Source organism: Nansenia antarctica, assembly GCF_963989245.1.
Source record: "Nansenia antarctica genome assembly, chromosome: 11".
NCBI lineage: Eukaryota > Metazoa > Chordata > Actinopteri > Argentiniformes > Microstomatidae > Nansenia > Nansenia antarctica.
The window spans coordinates 14,437,361-14,459,563 of NC_137681.1; the positions used below are offsets into that span (position 1 = coordinate 14,437,361).

The 22,203-nt window shown below is 42.5% G+C and overlaps 1 protein-coding gene across 1 annotated transcript in view; it reads left to right on the forward strand.

The window, feature by feature from the left end:
* LOC308167840 (E3 ubiquitin-protein ligase rnf213-alpha-like) overlaps positions 1-13,379 on the forward strand; it is a gene marked incomplete at both ends in the record, with an annotated part of 32,065 nt that extends 18,686 nt beyond the window's left edge. The window contains 30 exons of the mRNA XM_080542318.1: positions 130-260; positions 373-530; positions 640-846; positions 1,056-1,243; positions 2,026-2,146; positions 2,352-2,452; positions 2,626-2,805; positions 2,918-3,063; positions 3,246-3,348; positions 3,505-3,619; positions 3,797-4,004; positions 4,192-4,382; positions 5,376-5,498; positions 5,685-5,795; positions 5,981-6,232; positions 6,352-6,429; positions 6,996-7,099; positions 7,216-7,372; positions 7,760-7,937; positions 8,312-8,439; positions 8,731-8,982; positions 9,155-9,281; positions 9,410-9,490; positions 9,592-9,772; positions 10,034-10,235; positions 10,835-10,912; positions 11,063-11,260; positions 11,360-11,449; positions 12,843-13,021; positions 13,235-13,379. Coding sequence (XP_080398444.1) covers positions 130-260; positions 373-530; positions 640-846; positions 1,056-1,243; positions 2,026-2,146; positions 2,352-2,452; positions 2,626-2,805; positions 2,918-3,063; positions 3,246-3,348; positions 3,505-3,619; positions 3,797-4,004; positions 4,192-4,382; positions 5,376-5,498; positions 5,685-5,795; positions 5,981-6,232; positions 6,352-6,429; positions 6,996-7,099; positions 7,216-7,372; positions 7,760-7,937; positions 8,312-8,439; positions 8,731-8,982; positions 9,155-9,281; positions 9,410-9,490; positions 9,592-9,772; positions 10,034-10,235; positions 10,835-10,912; positions 11,063-11,260; positions 11,360-11,449; positions 12,843-13,021; positions 13,235-13,379 — 4,513 coding nt within the window. The remainder of the gene's footprint in view (positions 1-129; positions 261-372; positions 531-639; positions 847-1,055; positions 1,244-2,025; positions 2,147-2,351; positions 2,453-2,625; positions 2,806-2,917; positions 3,064-3,245; positions 3,349-3,504; positions 3,620-3,796; positions 4,005-4,191; positions 4,383-5,375; positions 5,499-5,684; positions 5,796-5,980; positions 6,233-6,351; positions 6,430-6,995; positions 7,100-7,215; positions 7,373-7,759; positions 7,938-8,311; positions 8,440-8,730; positions 8,983-9,154; positions 9,282-9,409; positions 9,491-9,591; positions 9,773-10,033; positions 10,236-10,834; positions 10,913-11,062; positions 11,261-11,359; positions 11,450-12,842; positions 13,022-13,234) is intronic.
* Between the last annotated feature and the right edge of the window lie 8,824 nt (positions 13,380-22,203).

The following is a 22,203-nucleotide window of genomic DNA, read 5'->3' on the forward strand; positions in this document are numbered from 1 at the left end:
TTTTCTATTGGATGATGATAGACAAAATTTTCTTCTGCAGTAAACGCTTCAGTTTTTTTTTTTTGCTACGCAGTGTAAAACAAAGGATTTAACTTAATCCTAATTTGAGATACTCCCTACTACCCACAGTTCTGAGTCGAAGACCATCCTTATACAGAGCCATGTCACAGCAGGAAGGACCATGATCTGCTCTATGCCCTTCAGCTGGAGGATAAAAGATTCCCTGGATGAACTTATGATGCAAACCCGACAGCATGAAAGTAACTAATTGATTGCCTTGTTTCTTTTATTATTATTTTTCGCACTTCATAGTGTATGACTTTTAATATACAATTAGCTTTCTATAAACTTAATTTAACTTTTTCTTTGAAGAACACACATCTAGGCAGTTTGAAGATCTCTTTTTGAGAATCCCTCTCGGTCAGTATATGGCTGCATTGGATGAAAAAACGCAGAGGGAGTTTTTCCATAGGTACCTGCAGGATTTCACTTCCATGACAATGAAAGGGGCATCAGATTGTGAGTTACAGGTATGTCTCCTCTCTGAAAGGTTTGTATACAAAAAAAGAACAGCTAATTTATACCCACAGTCTGAGCCGATCGACTGATGCTTTTGAATACATTATGTTCTTTGTCCAGCTTCTGCGTGAAGCCCTTAAAAGCTGTGTACACGAGCTCCAGAGGCGCCGGAAAGTTCCAATTGAAGAGATTCCCTCCCTACCCCTGATCCACACTGCCTACCACATCTACCACACTCGCCTGCAAAACCTCTCCAGGATGATGTCCCTCCAACCACAGGTGGTCTTTCAGTTGCAGACCCCTCTTGTGAAGGACAGTCCAGAGATGGTAAGTGCATATACGTATATCACACACACACACACACACACACACACACACACACACACACACACACACACACACACACACACACACACACTCATAATAACATTTAGTGATGGGGAGTTAGGGCAATTACGGTATGTGAAATATTAGTATATGTACAAAATATATGAGTCATTTTGATATTGTACCTGATATTTCTTTAATTATGCCAGGTTATGGACGTGTACGCAGCAGTGGCCTGTGTTGAGTCCCTTTACCACAATGCATTGGCCTCTGATGCTCAGTGCCAGGACTGGCTGAAGCAGGTGAAAAGACTTCAGGGCTCAATGGAGCTGGTCTGCTCCCAGCACAGTCTGAAACAGTATGGAGAGAGGAGCAGAGAGAGGTTCAACTACATCTGGTGAGAGGTCCTTTGAAAGAGAAAGACGGCCAAGTACTGATTATGCATGGTTGTTGATTTAAAGAAGCAAGAGGATACATGCAAATGATGTGGAGGCCTTTAATGACCTTTGGATAACGGTTGTATCACAAGGGCAAAGAGCAGGGGTGAGAGTGCCCTACCTTGTTCCTCAAGCCCAATTTATACTTCTGCGTAAAATCTCTCTCCAAAAATGTAACTACGCCGCGGCAGTGCCTACGCAGACCGTAAGCACTGTGATTGGTCCGCTTAGTAGCACATGATTCCGACTCTCTCGTAGGCCAAAATGCGGAAGCCATGACAGAAATAATTTTTCTGTAATTACTTATTAATAAAGATTTGAAAAATTATGATAACCATCTTTTTATCTTAGTTTAATGTCATTTCAATGCATTATAGACATTTTCTTTACAACAAGCATAACAAAAAAAACGCTTTTATGCCGCTATGAGTACACCGACCAACGCGACGCAGACCGACCAACGCAGAACTATAAATTGGGAGAGCCCTTGCGTAGGCTATGGCGTAGCCGTGCGTAAATTCGACTCAGAAGTATACATTGGGCTTCAGGACTGGGAAAAGTCATACCATGAAGTGTTATTACACACACATGGTGGTGGGGAGGATAAAAGTATGCAAATCCGTACCTTCAACAGGCTGTCAAATGGTCAAACCTGAGTTATTATAATGAAAAGTTGAATAAACACAGAGTGGACATGATACCCTTAATTATTCATAAATGTTGTTTGTTTGTTTGTCTTCAGTAATGGATGGAACCGCATCTACACCCTCTCTCTTTTTGTGGAACACATGCTGCTAGGATGTGATTTTCAGGGAGGAAATGTCAAACCTCTGGTGCTTGATAACACACGCACATTAGGCAAAGTGAGTCTATCATGTACTTTGTGCTGTTGGTGTCAACATGCTAATGTCTATGACATTTTATATCTATGTTTGAATTTGTGTTCTTGACTTTATCCTCAGACAGGCACATTTTTCTCCTGTTTCACTGTTATAACTGCATTTTCATTTTCATTAAGACTAACATATTGTGCATTTTTTAATTGAAAATGTATCTATTCTATGGAAGGTTCTGGAAGAAAACTCAGACATGAAATCTGAGAAACCCTTTGCAGCCGTCATTAAAATACTGATGTTGTGCAAGCAAGGAGCAAGTGATCAGATGTTCAAGTGAGGTTCATTCATTGTTAAATAATGATATTAAACTTTTTCTTTAATTTCATGCAGAACCCTCTCTTTAGTAAGAAAATCTATTCATTTTGAAAGTTTCATACATCTTTGGATAATGTATTAAAACATTTACGTACAATAATTGCTTTCCTTGTTGTCTCAATTTGTCTCAGGTTTGGACTACAGTGTGCAGTATGCATGGGAGAACCCCAGGACCCGGTGGACCTGACCTGTCACCATATTTTCTGCCTGACCTGCATTAGAGAATGTCTCACTGCAGGCCAAATGTACTGCCCCAGATGCAAGGATGAAGTAGCAGATGACTTTGAGCTCAAAGTATCAGAGGATGTAAGGTGGGTGTGTTTTAAGTACATTTACGTGTGGGTTATAGTTGGAATGAATGTTGAATTGGAGATTCATTTTAAGCAGTGGGAGGTTTTTCATGTTTTATCTGTGGCTTTGCAGGGCTTGCATCACCCTAAATAACCAGTTCAGGCGGTGTTGTAATGCGTTTTTTGTGGATTTGGTCTCTACTGTGTGCTTCAAGGACAACGTCCCCCCATCAAAGGGTGTCATTATGCACCTACTATCATTCCTCATGGTTAAGACAGGTACACCCCCCCCCCCCCACACACACACACACACACTTGCACACACACATTTGAAAAATACTACATATTCTGTATGTTTGTATGTCTGTATTCTCAGTTTATGTGATTTATTGTGTATGTATTTAAAAGAGCGTTAGTATGTGCTCTAACAAATAATTATCATCATGTTTTCTCGGTACCAGCACAAAGTCAGATTCACACCAAAGACCTCTCACCCTTTGACGAGTCTATGGACAAGAGCCCAGTAGTGCGGTCAGTGATACTCAAACTCCTGCTCAAGTACAGGTGAGTGAACCACATAACGTGTTGTTTGTATCATTGTAATGTTCAACATCAACACCAGCATTTCAATTCAGTTTCAGATGGGATTTGATGACATGTTGTTATTGGCATTAACTTTTGATATTTGTCTAATGTAATTGTTCATATTCTTTATTTAAGCTTTGATGAAGTCAAAGAATACCTACAGCAGCATTTGACATCGATTGAAGAGAGCGTAATTGTGGAGGATGAGGATAAAACAGAAGTGTATGCCTTGTACATCAACTGCCTTGAGGTAGGTGCTGATGGGATCTGACCTTCAACAGCGAATTCATGTAGGCAGTCTGTAGTATCTGTATTACAACACTAAGCACAACAGCAGAGCTAACACTTCTCTACATAGTGTACAAATCAGCTTTTAAACTTTGAAACACTGTATTCTGGAGTATTGCTACACATCTGTTCTCCACAGGACTCCATGTTGGACAGAATGCCCCAAGAACACCACAAGCCTGGATACCAGCAGTCATACCTGCAGGAAGAGACTGAGTTCTTGCATCACTTCCTGAATTCTGTCACTCAGTCACCAGAGTCAGTTTCAGTAGAGTACCTGCAACAGATTGCAAGAATCCGTCTGTCTCTGGACATGGCTGCACACCTGTTCCATAGCAGGCTGTCTGGTGAGCAAACCAGCAATCATTGTGAAACATGTAAATGTCATATTGATCCTAACTCAGTTCTATGTAATTTTGGAAAGACTTACATTACTTACTTACAGACCTACTTACGATTAGGTTGACTGATGCACACAACACTGCCTGTCCTCTGACTGATACAATGATATAATTTACCTCCCATTCTGTGTAGGTGAGAATCCTCAAGAGAGGGTTCTGGAGTTCCTGGGTGCTGTTAAAGACCTGTGTCTACGGACTGGGAATGACTGGTACCGGGTCTACCTCATCCGCAGGATCAGCAGCCAGCAAGGGGTAGAGTTTGTCCAGAATATGCTGAAGGAAGAAGAGTACAGTTGGCTTTTCCCTGCAGAGATTCATCAACAGGTACGTACATAGAGACATATACAGTAGTTTTCTAATAGTTGAGAAGTCCGACAGATCTTGCTTCCTCACTTCTGTTGGCCCGATAAACAGCTTTGAGAGAACATCTGAGGGGTAGGATACAAACAAGCATTTTAGGGATGTACTTACAGTATTTAACTGAGTTAAAACAGGGATAAACTCACTCCTCACAAGTTGAAATACCTGCACCTGCGCCTTCGGTTTGCTAGCTTTTCGGTGGCATAGCTGGTTTACATGATTTTCACAGGTTTCCCGCGCTGGTCTTAAAAAGCCTTAAATTCTAAAATCCAGTGAACCGAGGCCTAGAAAGGTCTTAAATGTAAGGGATTCCAAAATGGTCTAAAAAATGAGGTGCTAGGTCTTAAAAATGAGATTAGCTTGTCCTACAAGTAAGCTTTTGTGCACTTCACGTTCTCTTCACGTTGAAGTGACTTTCTACAGTTAACTGTTAATGTTAATAAATTTACTTTTGAGTAATTATACTTATTTATTTTATATTAATTATCCTTCAGACTTTTTTGTCTGTATGGCAGTGAAATCCCTAATTCCATCACCTCGAGGATGACAAAAAGCTATCATATATGGTGTCGCGAATAGGTCTATAGTTCTATTCAAAGAGGTCTAAAAAGGTATTAAATTTGACTTGTTGAAACTTGTAGGAACCCTGATTTCAGATTGCGTCACATGCTTTGGCAAATCAGTGGTCGCAGCCTCACACAGGTCTTGTGTGAGCAACTTGAGTGACAGACTGTTTGCTCAGACTATTTCACACTATTATATTCACACTACAGTCCCTGAATATTGGTAATCAAATACAATATCTGCCCAATCCAATATTGTAAAAGTCAATGTCTGGCGATACCGATGTAGTTGTTGATATATTATTGTGCACACGCAGTGCATTTCCTAGTTCCTTCTTTTAGTGTGATGAAAGATCATGTCTGTTATAATATACATTTCATAATATATGTGTAGAATGAAGTTGGTGGGCAGATAGACCAGTATCTTATCTATGGAGAGGACTACAAGGCTGTCCGGGAGGCTGTTGCCAAAGCAGTAGTGGGAGGAAGTGTGGAAGAGATAGAGAACACTTGTAAGGTAATGGTGTCTTTTCACTCTCTAACTGTGTGTGTGTGTGTGTGTGTGTGTGTGTGTGTGTGTGTGTGTGTGTGTGTGTGTGCATTCTCATAGAACTGTAAAATGAGTGTGTTATACTGTGTAGTGCACAATAAAAATGTAGTTTGAGTGATTGGTTAATATGTGTGTTTGTTTATTTTGTTGTAGAGATCTACTGCACCTCCGAGAAGGCGGACCTTGTATGTCCTTCTGGCTATTTTCAGAGAAGTCACTGCTCTCTACAGATCAGCCAACCAAGACCTTCATCCAACCACTGAGGTACACTGTGTGTCAGTTGACCGTAGAAATGGCAAACTAGTGAGGCTTACTGGAATTAGGATTCAGGAGTTTTACATTGAAATTCCCTATTTGGCCAACAGAATCATAACTCAAACTTAAACTCAAACCTAACTTAAATTAAATATATTTAATACAAAATGGTGTACTTTTCATTCCTCCCACAGCTGTGCCAAGCATTTGAGGAGTTCATTCAGGGGTCAAAGCACCTAAATCGCAAGGAGGAGAGGGACTTTGCCAGGGCATTGGTGAACAACAGGATGGGACAACAGGATAGTCTGAGGGTCCAAGCGGACCGCTGCACTGCGGAACACAATTTCATAAAGCTGGCTGTCCACCTGGCCGCTGTGCTGCTCACTGGGACAGAGGGTGTGCTAGAACCCCTCAAGCAGCTTGGCCAGTCTCCCAACAACATGCTGGTATGTTTACCACCCAATCTATATTCTCAATCATTTCCTCATCTTCTTCTACACTGTACTATATTTACTGTTTGAATCAATGTTGAATATGAGAATTCTATATGTGCCCATCTCAACAGGAAGCCTTTTTACCCACAATGCCTGATGACATGATTGCTGTTGCTCAAAAGCTCATAACACTGGACAAAGGACGAAGTGTCACCTGGTATTGTAAGTACACAATGATCACTCATACCCCTTTTCCACCAAGGCAGTTTGAGGGCCGGTTCGGAGCCGGTGCCTAATCTCAAACCAAGAACCAAAAACCGGTCCAACGTGTCACTAGTTAATTAATAGATCTAATAAATACTAAACAGCCATGTTATCGATATATGGTGTTTATTTTAGGAAGGGTGCAACATTTTTTACAGTTTCAAATGGGTGTTCATTCATGAGAGAAAATCCTCAACCAGGAAATACCTTTAGGAAAAGTAATGCATTACAGCCAATGGTTTTGCGGCCAGTGAGTGATCGATATGATGTTTTATACACTGAAAACAATACTGATGTAGACTTTGCGAAGATCCCATAGCTTCTCTTTAAAGCTGAATCCTGAAATACGTCCATGTAACTTTGGCATCATTTCTTTCTTTTTTCTCCGCAGCTTGTGGTAATGGTCACCCTTGTATTGTTGGTGAGGTAAGAGTTATTGTCAAATTGGATTAACAAATATTCAACCATGTTTATGAAATGAAGAGCTTACTAATTCCTAACTCCACTGTAGTGTGGTCAACCTGCCGAGGCAAGGAAATGTCCAGATTGTGGAGCTCCGATCGGAGGGCTAGACCATGTTGCTGAAAAAGGTTTTAATCGTATAGAACTGCAACAGTAAGTCAGATTTGTGTTGTTAACTCTACAGGCTATGCTATTGACATTGCAGTTGAACTATTGCTAAATACATTGTAGCCAAAGTATACTGACCCCAATGACTGTTCTTCTTTTAGGGGGGATCAGACAAAACGTGGCCACATCCTTGGAGATCCTCAGAGGAGGGACAACCCAGACAACCTGGACACCAAAAACATGTCCCTAATGCCCTTCACCCTTGTCAGGCTGCTCACTCACCTGGCCATGTTGCTGGGAGCCTCAGGGCACCCCCAGGTAAGCTAGTGTATCGCTTTTAAAGACATAGCCTGTGTAGGTTCTGGCCAGGTTGGGGTAGTGGTGGTCTAGTGGATAGTGAGTTGGACTTGTGATCGGAAGGTTGTGAGTTCAAATCCCGCCTGAAGCCACACCACTACTAGTGTGCCCTTGGGTAAGGCACTTAGCCCTCAGTTACTCCAGGGGGAATGTCCCTGTAATTCGTAATTGTAAGTCGCTTTGGATAAAAGCGTCTGCTAAATGGCAAAATTATTTAAAATTATTATTATTAATTAAAATTAATTATAGGTTCTGTTTTGGTTGTGAATTCCAGTTTATCGAAGGTAACTAACTACTGTACAACTATTCTTCTTTTAACCGCACAGTTTCTCCCTGTCTTTTTCCTAGTCCATGCAACAGATCATCCAGCCTCCTGTTGAGGACCCCTGTGCCTTCCTGATTGGTCACCTGCTGAAGGATATAGATCAGATGACCAAAGCCCTGGGGAAGGCAGCAGATGACACTGTCACAGCTTTTCACCTGATAATCAGATCCCTTCTGGAGCCACCTCAGACCAATACATGTGGTGAGTGGCCTTTTATTGTGACCAGCCTAAGGCACACCTGTGCAATAATCATGCTGTCTTATCAGCATCTGGATATGCCACACCTGTCAAGTGGATGGATTATCTCGACAAAGGAGAAGTGCTTACTAACACAGATTTAAACACATTTGTCAACAGAATTTGAGAGAAATAGGCCTTTTGTGTACATTAAAAAAGTCTTAGATCTTTGATTCCAACTCATGAAAAATTGGTGTTGCTTTTATATTTATATGTAGCACCTTTAGAACCTCTACTATGAGTTTGTACTATTAATCAACAGTAGTACAAATATGTGTATACAGTATGTCAATAACATCACATGAGATATAACAATTACAAGTCTAGCCTACATACAGCAGCTCCACCATTGACTTATTGTTTGTTTGTAGCGCCTGCTGTCTATGATCCCCACCTCTCAACCAAAGATGCCAGAAATGCCTGGGAGACAACAGTTGCTACTGACACCATCACTCCTCAGCTGCAGGTGAGATCTTTGGATAACATCTCGAAGTGCCTAGCTGTGTGTGAGGAGTTTGATCAATGGTTTGTGATTCTAAGGGCCGGTTTCACAAAGGCTTAAGCCTAATCCTAGACTAAAAAACATCTTCAATGGAGATTTTACATTGAAAGTGTGATTTAGTCCAGGACTAGGCTTAAGCCTTGTCTCTGAAACCGGCCCTATGTGAATTAGTGGAAAGCTTAGAATAGGAAGACACAATCGACCTGGGTGTGTGTGCTTATGTGTGTGCTTACGTATGTGTGTTTGGCGTCACAGAGACTTGACCAGCTGCTGAGAGAGGTGAATGACAACATCAGGGATGACCCGCGAATGGCCTCTAACTTCATCGTGTTGATGATATATGGGGATGAGTGTCCCTTCCTGACCTCCCTGCCCCAGGACTCCCAGGTCCACAGCTCAGGGGTGTGGAGCTGTCGAGAGAGGGTGTCTCTACTCAGGCTCACCCACATCGTAGAGCAGAGCAACGGGGAGGACAACCTGCCTTTACTCTGGAGGTTCCTACAGAAGGTAATTGACTGCAGGGAACAGTACTCTTACTTTTCAAGCAGTTTAAATTCAAATTCAGTTCTCCAAATCCTGCACATGGTTGTCATCTCCTGATTTTTAGCTGATGAGGGCATGATCTTTGATTGGCTGTTCTGTGATTCTCAGACTTGTTGCTCTTGTGGTCATTTCCTAGGAGGCGGAATTCCGGCTTGTAAAGTTCCTACCAGACATCCTGTCTTTACAGAGGAACCTGGTGAAAAAGATCCAGAACGTTTCAGACATAAATGCCTCCATCAGAGAGTTCACCCAGAGACAGACAGGTAACTTCAACCGTCTGTCAGAAGTGTCTTACAATGGTACTATGGAGTATTGCACAATTGATTAAGACATCCTTAAAACCTGCATTGATGTGACTGTCTTTTTTTTCCATCTCGTTCTGTCATGTCAGCAACGATGAACGTGTGGTACGAGAAACGTGCCCAGATCTTCCTGAACACGTGGAACCTGCTCAGAGTGTCTGTCATCAACAGTGAGTGAACTTACCCTCCCTGACAAGCTCCAATATACTGTTGCTTTATAGCGCCTGTCAACATTGTGTGTGTGTGTGTGTGTGTGTGTGTGTGTGTGCAGGTGGTATGAAGATCCCAGAGGAGTTCTGCAGTGACGATTTGGACCTGGACAGTGGCCTCCAGTACCTCCTGCCTCGGCGCCAGGGTGCAGGCCTATGTGCCACAGCTCTGGTCAGCCACTTGGTAGAGCTGCACAACGAGCTGGTGCACGCTGTGGACCGCCACACTAAGGAAGATATCAGGTACAGTACGGTATCAAACTAGAATCCAAAAACGTGGATTTAAAGAAAATCCCAAACAACTCAAAACATATTATTCAATGAAAGTTCCTTAGAAGAAATTGACAATAAGAGAGTTATTTGTTCTAGCACTCAGGCTTACTGCACAGAGTTGATAAGTATGGGACAGGGACAGTATGTCAATAACATACCAATGTCTTAATTTCTAGTGTCACAAAAAATTATGTTTGGATCCGTCACTTTGTCTCAATGCACTTGCAACAGCTTCAAGGTGAGCCTGACAGAATTGACAGACCTGCACGTGATCCGTTACGAGCTGGAGAAGGACCTGCTGCCTCTAGTTCTGTCCAACTGCCAGTACAGCATGGAGCGCGGCAAGGAGACCCTGTCAGAATACGACCTTCCCAAGATCCAGCAGCAGATCCTCACTCGCTTCCTGCAGGGCAAGCCCCTCATCTCACTGACTGTGAGTCATGTGCCCAGTCCCATTTCAGTCCTTACCGCCTTGAGGAAGGCAGACGATACAGTGAATTAAAAACATTACAAATTTTTTTTTTAAACAAACAAAGTTTTGGTCATTTTCATGATTCCCGACTTGTTTCCGACCTCTTTCACTAGACCCTGTCACACCCTGTGAATTTAGCAGCATAGTTTGCAGTCTGCTCTGCTTTTGTCGTCATCATCATCGTCATCATGCTCCTCCTCTGTCTACCTGCTACGAGAGGTTACGTTACGTTGCCATAAAGTAGTATCGGGAGCGGATGTATCGGAGTAGTTTTACATGTACATGAGCACAGTATCGGATACGAGTACGAGTAGTGGTATCGGGAGCGGTGCATCCCTCGTTAGGGGAAAGCGATATTACTGATGATCCACTCTGGCCAATAAATCCTTTCAGATTTCTGATCATCACCAACCATTAAAGAGGAAGATTTCATCATCTGTAGCCAATAGTTGGTCTATAGTCTATTCAAGCTACTGTGTGATCAATACCACTTACAAACCAAACATTTTGAATAATTCCATGTATCCTTGTCTCACTTAACCTGTTGTGTTATATTCTAGGGAATCCCCACTCTGGTTAGCAGGCATGAGAGAGATTATGAGACCATTTTCAAAGCTGTGAAAGGGAAGGTGTCCCAGGCAAGTCTTCTTTTCCAGTCCTGTTGACAGTTTCCTGCAAATCTTTCATATGTTGCTGTAGTGTACATAGAATATTCAATAAATAATGTAATCTGATCAGTTTCACTGATCCCGACTAATCACCAGTTAATCAATTGATTGTTTTCCCAGGAGCATCTTTCCTCCCTGACCCTCACAGCCCTGTCCAGGGATCTGGACTCATACAGTGTGGTGTGTGAGGCCCTGAAGGCTGTGGAGCTGGCTTTGGGCTTCCTGTCTATGACTGGGGGCAGTGGCCAAATGCTGCTGGTCCACTACCTCGAGGACATGCTGAAGATGGCCGAGCAGACTGATCCACACATCTTAAAGGTCTACCTTCATGGTCTACATTCATGTCTGTATGTGTGATTGAAATGTTTGAAAAATACAGTATGATAAATGCTAGTTCTGTGCTTTCTATACTTGCAGGCTCTGGGCAGGTGTAGTCTGAGGCACTGCGTGGCACTGTGGCAGCTCCTCTCCTCCCTCAAATCAGAGAGCATGCTGCGTCTGAAGAGGGTAAGTCTAAAGATTTAACATAAACATAATGTCAGTAGCAGAATGTGTACCTGACTTTTAAGTCCTTACTGGATAACTGTCAAAAGGTCAGCAAGGGGTATCCACAGCATACCTGTCAACCCTCCCGTTTTTCCCGGGATTCTCCTGTATTTTACCTTTCTTTCCCGCTGTGCTCCCGTTTAAATATTTTCCCGTAAATCTCCCGTATTTTTAACCTATAATATAATATAATTTAACACTTAATCGTTAGACGTTGGCGCATGCGCACAATCGTTATATCCATGTCGGAGTTGACTTGTTTCCTCTCGTTTCTTGGGCTGCGTTCGTAATTGTGCTCTGAGAGCGCCGGAACGCACACTAGGTGCAACGTCATAAAGGGACCAAGTCATTTGATTGGACAAGAGGCATTCCATGAGTGGTGATCAGATTTTCAGAGCGTAATTACGAACGCAGCCTCGGTTATCTCCGTTTTGAAATGATCGCTGGTAGCATTGCGCCACTCTTTTCCCATTGACATCATGGTGTCAAGTAATGTATAAATAAATGTGCTGAATTGATATGCCCTTTTGTGTTTTCATGTATATATATGCAGGGATGTTCAAAGTATTTTACTTTCAACCAGGTATCTGATTCTGATCACCTGTAGTCACTTACTTAATCATAGGAACTAGTTAACCCAATTCTTGTTGCACTGAAGCAGGTGGTTGATTGACTGTGTCCCCTTGTCTAAATGTAAGAGGTATCCTATGGTTGTCTAGTGGTGATGTTAGAACTGACTGTGTGTACCCTTGTCTAAATGTAAGAGGTATCCTATGGTTGTCTAGTGGTGATGTTAGGATTGACTGTGTCTACCCTTGTCTAAATGTAAGAGGTATCCTATGGTTGTCTAGTGGTGATGTTAGGACTGACTGTGTCTACCCTTGTCTAAATGTAAGAGGTATCCTATGGTTGTCTAGTGGTGATGTTAGGACTGACTGTGTCTACCCTTGTCTAAATGTAAGGGGTATGGTTTGTGGACGGTGGGGGGGGGGGGGGGTGACGGCCCGGGGGCGTGCGGGGGATATCCCTTATTTTCGGGAAAATATCCCTTATTTTCAAATCCCAATGTTGACAGGTATGATCCACAGCCACCCTGTGGGTTGCTTCCTAGCGAGAGCTACAGTGTGATGGTGTCATGCCAAATACTAGCATGGTCAAATGTTCTGGCCGTAATACTATCCTTATGAGGACGAGTCGAAAGTTCTAAGTCCGCTGTCAGGCAAAATAGCCTGTTCATAATATCCCAAATAATGCGAAATAGTGTCTTCCTAGTGAGAGCTACACTGTGCTGTGTGATACCTCTGTTTGTCTAGACAACTCTTTAAGTTTCCCTCCTCTCCCTCCCCTCTATAAGGACCCATTCTCTGGGTTGTCAGCTGAGTACCGGAAGCCCCTGACGGAGGAGGAGAAGAGGCTGCTGCAGGGGTTCATCTCGAAGGGGAACGTTGACACTTGGCTGCTGGAGATGCACGAGTTCCTCCTGCTCAGACTGGGGAAACCTCATGCCACAGAAACCTACAGACCAGACTGGAGGTGAGCTCACTGGATAACCATAGGCAGGACTCATACTGTAGGTTTTCTCTGAGGTCATACTGTAGATTCCAATTGATATTATTCACTCATCCTAGGTCTAATTGTCATCAGTGATTTGGGAAAAGGTTCATTTTCAGTCAAAGTACCTACAGTATTGCTACGTGAACTGAAGTTGATGAACATCTTTTTCTCTGTCTCATTCTAACTCGTTAGTGTCAAAGAGTCTGTGACTGGATGCATGGACCACAAAGAGTTAGACGTCCCGGCTGAAGTAGAAGAGTTCCCGGATGGGATTCTCCTCGCACAGATTGTGGAGACCTGGAAATTTACTGTGACGTCCAAGCAAGAGTGGATGTAATTGGTGAACTGTGCTCCTGAATGTGATTTGCAATGAAGTACCATACACACATTTGCTCACGTAAAGGTTAGTATAGATAAGGACAATATGTCATCCCTGAGGGACCTCTGATTATAAAACAGCATGATTTATAATCTATTATCTACGTATATATCTACAGTATAATATAATTTGAAGACACAATACATGTATCACAGCCATGTCAACCAGAACAGATAAATGTCTTTCTTGTTGAAAAAACTGCCTTGAATTGAAAACTTTTTTCTCAGGAAAGCTGTGAATACTACTATTTTTCTTTCTCAGGCTATGTGAACCTTAACATAGTTTTTCTTCTTCTAATAATGCTTCCACATTGGTTTACATTGTTTGGTTTACATTGTTTTTTCCTATGTTATGTACTCTTCTTTGAATCTTTGTGTTCTTAAAATGTGTTCATGAAGTTGATGGGCATTATTGAAAGTTATTTGAGCAGCCTCAGATCAGACCAATAGATCAGACCAATGCTGTAAGTATATCTTACTTGCAGTCTTGACCATGTGTATTTCATGCTAGTGTGCTTAACAGTGAAATGCATGATCTAATAATCAATACCTGCTTTAATGTCTTAAACATAATATCCAAAAAGATTTGATTTGTTATGATGTGAAACTGATGGAATGTGGGATTGTTTTCTTTCTGTCTTGAATACTTAGTTTACATTTATATTAAAATAAAAATGTCAAGAATCATCATTGCATGGAGTTTTTCATTTCTTGAAAATAGGCTGACATTGAATGATATTTTACAGCTGTGTCACCACACACTGTAATTACCCATGCATGCAATTATATCAACACACTGAACACACACATCCTCCTCCACGTGTTAGCTGCACAGAGCTGTGTGCCCTGTCTTACCTAAGTACTGTGCTGTGAGGGACAGTTTAATGAGTGGTAATCACAACCATGGACTATTGCATGTAACAATGATTTTTTTCAGTAAGAGGCAAGCTGTCAGTAAGAGGCAAGCTGTGTGCAATTGATTGCAATGTTCTTGCAATCAATCCCAACAGGTTGTTCGTAGCACATGAATGCTCACATAATAATAATAATAATTTAATTTCTCGATTTCCAATAGGTGTGTGTCAGAGGAAAAGGTTGTTGTAGATACTGTATGTATGCCAAAGTCATAGTAGAAAAAGCTGGTCTCAGCCTACTGCAAAATGCATATTGAATGCCTCAAATAAAAAATAAAAAATAAATAAATAAAATTAAAAATGTCTTGACGTCGGCTAGAAAAGACTTAATTATACTACTACACTTTCTTAAGCAATTAATATTGTTGTCAGGAGCAAGAAGGAAGGAGAGGTTGAGGACTTCCTGGAACAGGAGCGCCTTGAAGCTACTTTGCCGATTGTAGAGCCTTAAGGTTGTGGATTGTTGAGAAACACTTACAATCACGGTGTGCCAATGCTGTACTGATTGGAGTAGAGGATGATTATTTGCAGTAGCCTCATGGGCAGAACGTTTGGGTTATCATGGTTAATTGCAATCACCAGTTATAATAACTGTCTCCCTGAGGCCTCTAAAGTAACACTAAAGTAACACTAGTATTCTTATGTCTAGGGGATACATCGCATTAAAACCTTGAGGAACTTCATACAGTATCGTATGGCATTCTCATGTGGCTCTGTGGTATTTATTTCAGCTCCTATGCAAAGCCAGGGTTAGAAGAATCAAGCAGAAATTAAAAAAGTAGAATCCACTGTGTGGGAGGAGTGGGCTGAAGGCTCTTCTTGGATGTCTGCAATCCCCAAGCTTTGGTATCCATCTTTACGTTGCTATTTCTGTTCTCTCACTGAGCCAGTCATTAATCTACCAAATGAAAATGTCTTATGAAACTTCTTCTCAAAGGTTTTTGTCTTAAAACTTTATATTTTTGAAAGTGTGATAGATAGATAAATAAAAAAGTGTAAAAAAATTCTATCAACTTGCATTGCTGTCATCACAGCGGTGTGTTTGGCGTGGGGGTTAAGGCAGCCAGCTAGAGGTCTGAAGGTTGCCGGTTCAATATATATATATTTTTTTTTAATTATTTTTTTTTTTTACATTTAACCGAAGCCTTCATGCAAATCGATTTACAATATATATATATATATATATATATCTGTCTAAGTGAATCATCTATCCATCAGTAATCATAAGAAAAAATAATCTATGCCAAATCCAGGGTCCAGTTAGAAGAACATCATTTACTACTCAGAAAGGCTTCAAACACCATTGTAATCGTGTCAGTTCTTGTAAATTAGCCTGCACCATCATTTTATAGCCTACATACTTTTTTAGATGAGATTTTAGATTAGATTCAGACAACGAAATGCAGTAAAAAGTGTGTCAGAAGAGGGATTTGAACCACCGTCTTAAAATGACGAATTAATACCATGGCAGCGGTCAATACCACTATGCCATTGTGACGTTATGATGGTATGTAGCCTGCTGCCGATATCACCACAGTACTAAATATTCATTTATTAAATATGAACATATAACAATAACTCGGGCTAGTATGACATACGCATTTAATCGGTCAGCAATTTCTTGCCAAACCATTTCCCTCGTCTTGTTAATTGCGGCAGTATTGCACTATTTTACATCTTATTTTTCGTCTTCATAAAGATCAATAAGTAGGAGTGCTGGGCAAAAATTAGGACCGCTGTGGAGTGTAGTATCTTCATTTCGACAGGTCGACTCTTCGGGGCTCTTTATGTCTGCATGCATGCACCCATATCGAGGATTTCTAAACCGGTGTTCTGTGAACACTGATGACACAAGTCTGATCCTCGTTCGAGGAATCACCTGAGGCTTGACTCCCAATCACGAGTTGCCTGAACGCGGCATTTATTTTAATCGCCGATATACTAATCAATGTACGTGGAATACCCCCCAGGTCTTTATTCATCGTAATAGGCATGTCTTCATCCATGGTTACGGCTGCTCCAGTCCTCCCACCTGCTCGCCTGCAGTGTGTCATGTCTTTTGTGGATGTGCCCTGATAACCGTCGAACACAACAACTGCCTCTCCATACTTCCTTGTGACATACTCGCTGTACAGCTTGCAGATGTCCTTGTATGTGGATCCACGTGTCCATGGGATGCGCTGAACCAATACTCCACCATCCAGCACATACTGGACTTTTATTCAGAAATGTTATTGTTCGGACTTTTATTCAGATTTTTAAAACATTTTCAGACTTTTATTCTGATTTTTTTTTCAGACTTTTATTCTGAAGCATGGTACGTCTGACAGTTCTTCTGTAGGTGACCACTGAGCATGTTGATGAACTGCTGCTTGTTTGTGTTTGAAAGGAACAGGTCTTTATTCATCGTAATAGGCATGTCTTCATCCATGAATGAATGAATGAATGGTCTTTATTGTCATTAATACAGTACAGGTACCATACAACGAAATTTAGGAGGGGGGGCTCCCCTGGTGCTTGGAAAAAAGACTAAAAACAAGAAGGGAAAAGAGCTGGTTTACATAAATAAAGGCTATGTACACTATCCACTATACTATACTATACAATAAAACACTGTGCTGTACTCTATGCTATGCTATAAATATCCAAACTTTTCCTATATCTGAAACCTTATGTACACAAGGGTTGTCATATTGCACATAGTATTGTTGCACATTCATTTAAAGTGTCGCAGTTTGCAGGTTTGAAATGTTCACAGTTGTATTTCAATATTGCACTTATGTTTACAATCTAGTAGCTGCCATCAAATTGTCTAGATTGTCCAGGGCCTAGAACCTAGGTCTTTGCTGTGTTCAGGGCCTGAATGGCCCTAGGGTAGAAGCTGAGCTTCAGTCTATTTGTCCGTGCGAACATGGTCCTGAACCGCCTGCCTGAGCGCAGCCGAACAAAGTGTTCGTTCCCAGGGTGGGATGGGTCCCTGGAGATCTTGGAGGCCTTCCTGAGGCAGCGTGTGTTGTACAGTTCTTCCAGAGAGGGGAGGGGAGCACCAATGATCTTCTGGGCCGATCTCACGACTCTCTGTAGCGCTTTCCTCTCTGCGGCTGTGCAGCTGGAGAACCACACGCAAATGCAGTAGGTGAGGATGCTCTCCACTGTGCAGCGGTAGAAGGTCACAAGCAGCTCCTGTCTGAGGTGGTATTTCCTGAGGACTCTCAGGAAGTAGAGCCGCTGTTGTGCCTTCTTGATGATGGCTGCTGTGTTGGTCCTCCGGGACCGGTCCTCCTGTATGTGCACCCCCAAGAATCTGAGATTTGAGACTCTCTCCACGCTCCCTCCATCGACGAGCAGGGGCTGGACCTCAGATGTTTTCCTCCTGAAGTCCACGATGATTTCCTGGGTCTTTAACTGGTTCAGCAGCAGGTTGTTAACCTTGCACAGCTTGCCCAGCTGCTCCACCCCATCCCTGTACGCCGCCTCGTCCCCCCCCGAGATGCAGCCCACCACGGTGGTGTCGTCTGCAAACTTTATGATGGAGTTGCTGGGGTGGACGGGGGTGAAGTCGTAGGTGTAGAGGTTGTAGAGGATGGGGCTCAGCACGCAGCCCTGGGGGGACCCAGTGCTGAGTCTGAGGGCTGTGGAGGCACCCTCTGGGGGCGGTCAGACAGGAAGTCCTTGATCCATGCGCAGATAGAGTGTGATAGTTGGTTACGGCTGCTCCAGTCCTCCCACCTGCTCGCCTGTGGTGTGTCATGTCTTTTGTGGATGTGTCTGTGTTTCCCGGAAGGTCAGGTGTGAGGAGCTCCCAAATGGCATCTGCTAGCACTGGCTTCTGTGGCTGTCGAAGCAGCAGGGAGGTGTCAAACATCGCTGGAGGATAACTACACAGCTCATACCTGAACACTGGTGCCAGGTCTCATACCTGAACACTAGTGCCAGGTCTCATACCTGAACACTGCCAGGTCTCATACCTGAACACTGATGCCCGGTCTTGTGAAGCTTTAGCAGCAATTATGAGTCGCTGGAAAAGTAGTTGAGTATCCACCTGCACTGCTTCACCATCAATCTTGACTGAGGACTTCATACTCATGGTGATTGCCTGCTCCTTCTTCTTGAATGTGTACTCAGCAGTAGTCTGTCCCTCCATGCTGGCCAAGATGGTGTTTCCGATGGTCTTTGCCTTTTCAACATTCACAGAAGGGTGCGCATGGACCCCAGTTGAGACACTGCGCAAGTTTGGATCGGAGCAGAAGGGGTTTCTCTCTTGGTGATAGTTCAGAACTGTCAGTGTATCCTTCATGTCACATGCTTGTCTTGCATCTGTCATGTCCTTGTTCTGCTCCCTAGTGTTGTGGTTCACCCCTGTCAGCTCTTGCATGGCATTGTTGACTTCAGCACAAGCTGGCATGGAGAACGTTGCTGCTCTGTCATCCCTCGCCCTCTTGTGAGGCCACCACAGGTTTTCATACTTCTCATCAGATAACGAGATCTACAGACAAGCCAGCCCATAAGCAATCACTTCATCTGACCACATGGAATCCCTCTCCAAATCTCTGGTAGACATCTGGATGTTCCAACTGGACCCGCCTCCGCCATCAGACCTCTGCAGCTCATCCAGAACGCTGAAGAAAAAAAGTTTCAGAATAAAAGCCAGAAAAAAACCAGTTTCAGAATAAAGGTCTGAAAAAAAATCGAGGAAATCGCGGGAAATCTGGAACTTCAGTTGCAAAACAAAGCTGACAATTTTGACTTTTTCTCATTGGCTTTGGATGAGAGCTGCGATGTCCGCGACACAGCCCAGTTACTCGTCTTTGTATGTGGGATACCAAAGGACTTTAACATTACGGAGGAGCTGGCAGCAATGCGGTCAATGAAAGGGACGACAACAGGGAGTGATTTGTTCAGGGAGGTAAATTAATGCTTCGACAAGCTGGGACTGAAATGGGACAAACTGGCAGGTGTTACAACAGACGGGTGTCCAAATCTGACGGGGAACATTTTTTGACTTTTGAAGCGAATGCAAGATAAAGTGAGTGAAATGATATGATAACATGTTATTGATGTTGTAACTAAAACATGTTTACTTTATCAGGGCAAGGGCATTGAATCACAGACAGTTTGTTGCACTTTTGGAGGAGCTTGAGACTGAACATCATGACATAGGCTACCACACAGATGTCAGATGGCTCAGCCTGGGCAAAGTGCTTAAAAGAGTATGGGACCTCAGAGCAGAGATTCAAGCGTTCTGTGAGAAGAAAGGGAAGGACATCCCAGAGCTCTCAGATGCAGACTGGATGGAAGATTTTGGATTTGCTGTAGATGTAACTCTGTTACACTTACCAGTAGCAGCTAGTCAAAACCATATCATTTATTGCTTTTTATAAAGCGATAAAAGTAATATTGAGCAGAATTAAGTTCAGCCTACTGGTCCGGCCCTCCACAATAGTCCCGGTTTCTCATGTGGCCCATTGTGAAAATTAATTGCCCACCCCTGGTATAGACCCTAGGCCTAATGGATTTATTAGCCCCCCCACTCAGTATCACCACCAGCCGCCACTGATCCTGTACTTCTTGACTCTCTTAGATGGTAGGGGATCAAACAGACTGTGGCTGGGGTGCGAGGTATCCTTGACATAGCTGTATATATGTATATATATATATATAAACTGTCAGTGTCTAGCTAACATGGGCATGTTGATTACTCTACATTAATCTTGTTGAATGAATAATATAAAAATATTATTATTATTTATTATAGAAACATTTTCTATGTGGAAAACAACATTTGCCTATGTAGCACTGCTGTTTTGATACTTGATCTTGGAGAGAGCAGAAACAATGAAATGAGGATGCAAATTGAACCATTAGCTGAGGGGCCTGTCTGATGGATTGTATTCATGAGTGGTGACTCATCTTCCTCCCTCCTGGCCATCTCTCTCTCTCTCTCTCTCTCTCTCTCTCTCTCTCTCTCTCTCTCTCTCTCTCTCTCTCTCTCTCTCGTTTGTTTATCTCCTGATTTTCTCTCTGTGATCTGTTTATCCATGGGACTCCAGAAGATTAGAGGCTAATATTCACATTCTGCACTCTTTGCTATGTCATTCCAATGCACCAGCTGCCGGAGACTCTGAATGCATTATCAAATTGTTTTTCAGTCTATTTGAAAGGCCACTGACCTGGTGATAGTCTCGACAAGACCAATATACACCCAGATGAATTCAGTCATATTTACTACTCTGGGGAGGCTGGTAGAGGCATACATTGGAGGAATGGCTCATTGTAATGCACGGAATGGTATCAAAAATGTGTGTTTGCTACATTCCACACGCCATTCATTACAATGAGCCATTCCTCCGATTCATGCCTCCACCAGCTTCCTGTGTTACTACTGCAGTACACATTGACTTCTCACAATACAGTGCATTCAGAAAGTATTCAGACCCCTTCAATTTTTCCACATGTTGTTTTGTTATAGACTAAATTTATAATGGATTAAATTAAAAGTATTTGCCATCAATCCACACGCAATACCCCAGAATGACAAAGCGAAAACATGTTTGTTTATTTTTTTCAGTACATTTCTTAAAATTGAAATACAATAAATACCTGTACTCTGTAAGTAAGTATTCAGACCCTTTGCTACGATAATCTTAAAATGAGCTAAAATGCAAAAATGTCATCAACAAAGCAATAACTCAATAAGTTGAATTGAGTCCATCTTAATGCAATGCATACTCTCCGAATGCACTGTAGGCCTACCTCTCTCTGGTGACACTGTAGGCCTACCTCTCTCTGGTGACCTACGCTGTGTGACACATTTGAGACGAGTTGAATGTGATTGACCTACTGCAACAGTGCAACGCTAGGAGGCTGAGAAAGAGACTTAATAAAGAATCAGCCCTGCTATTAGGTATTGGTATCACCAACAGGTGGCAGCACTGGTACAGTATATATTTGTATGTCTGGTAGTATGCTGTTCTTCCACATCACACATGTTCTCAATTTAGAGATCTCAGACACAATCACAGTATCCCCATCTGATATGTGCTGTCATCTGCTATTTTTCCAAGCCATTACTCTGTTACAAATTATGATCGGTTTGGAGGTTTGACAACGATATTGCATTTGCTAATACATAAATACATACACATGTTTACATATTCAGCCATATAATTTATGAATAACCTTATGAGAGCTGGAGCAGATACTTTATCTCACTCTTATTGCAGAGCTTGTCAAGGTCTGATACTGTCACTCTCACACACTCTCTCACTCTCTCTCTCTCTCCTTCCTTCCTCCTTGTCTCTCTTTCCCTGTCCTTTGGCAGAGGTTAAGCTAACAGGCGTAAGTGAGGAACACACACTCAAGCAGAACACAGCCAATTAGCACCCGGCAGCATCAGCAACTTCAGCACCCAGGGGCATCCTGGGTAATCTGGTGTCCATATTGCTTTATCAAAGGCAATGTCACAGCCATTAATGTGAGTTATATTCTCTGGCTAGGTATATTGTGTATTGTGTGTGTGTGTGTGTGTGTGTGTGTACTAAGTTGGACTACACATTCTTATCTAATAGGCAAATTGGCAATGCAGAGGATTGGCAATGGAGGAGAGAGTTGTTTTACCAGTGTTGGCCGCATCCTCGTCCACAAACCTCCTCTGCAAAGTAAACAAGACTAGGTATTATCATCACATCACACATACAAACAAAGCCTAAACAATTACCTGCATGAAGCAAATACCAGCCCCAAAGAGACACACAGATGCTTTTACCCTCTCTACATTGCAGGGTGGCCAGTGGAGATAGAAATCGTAGGATAGGCTCATTGGAATGCATGGAATGGAATGAGGAATGGTATCTAACACACATACAATGA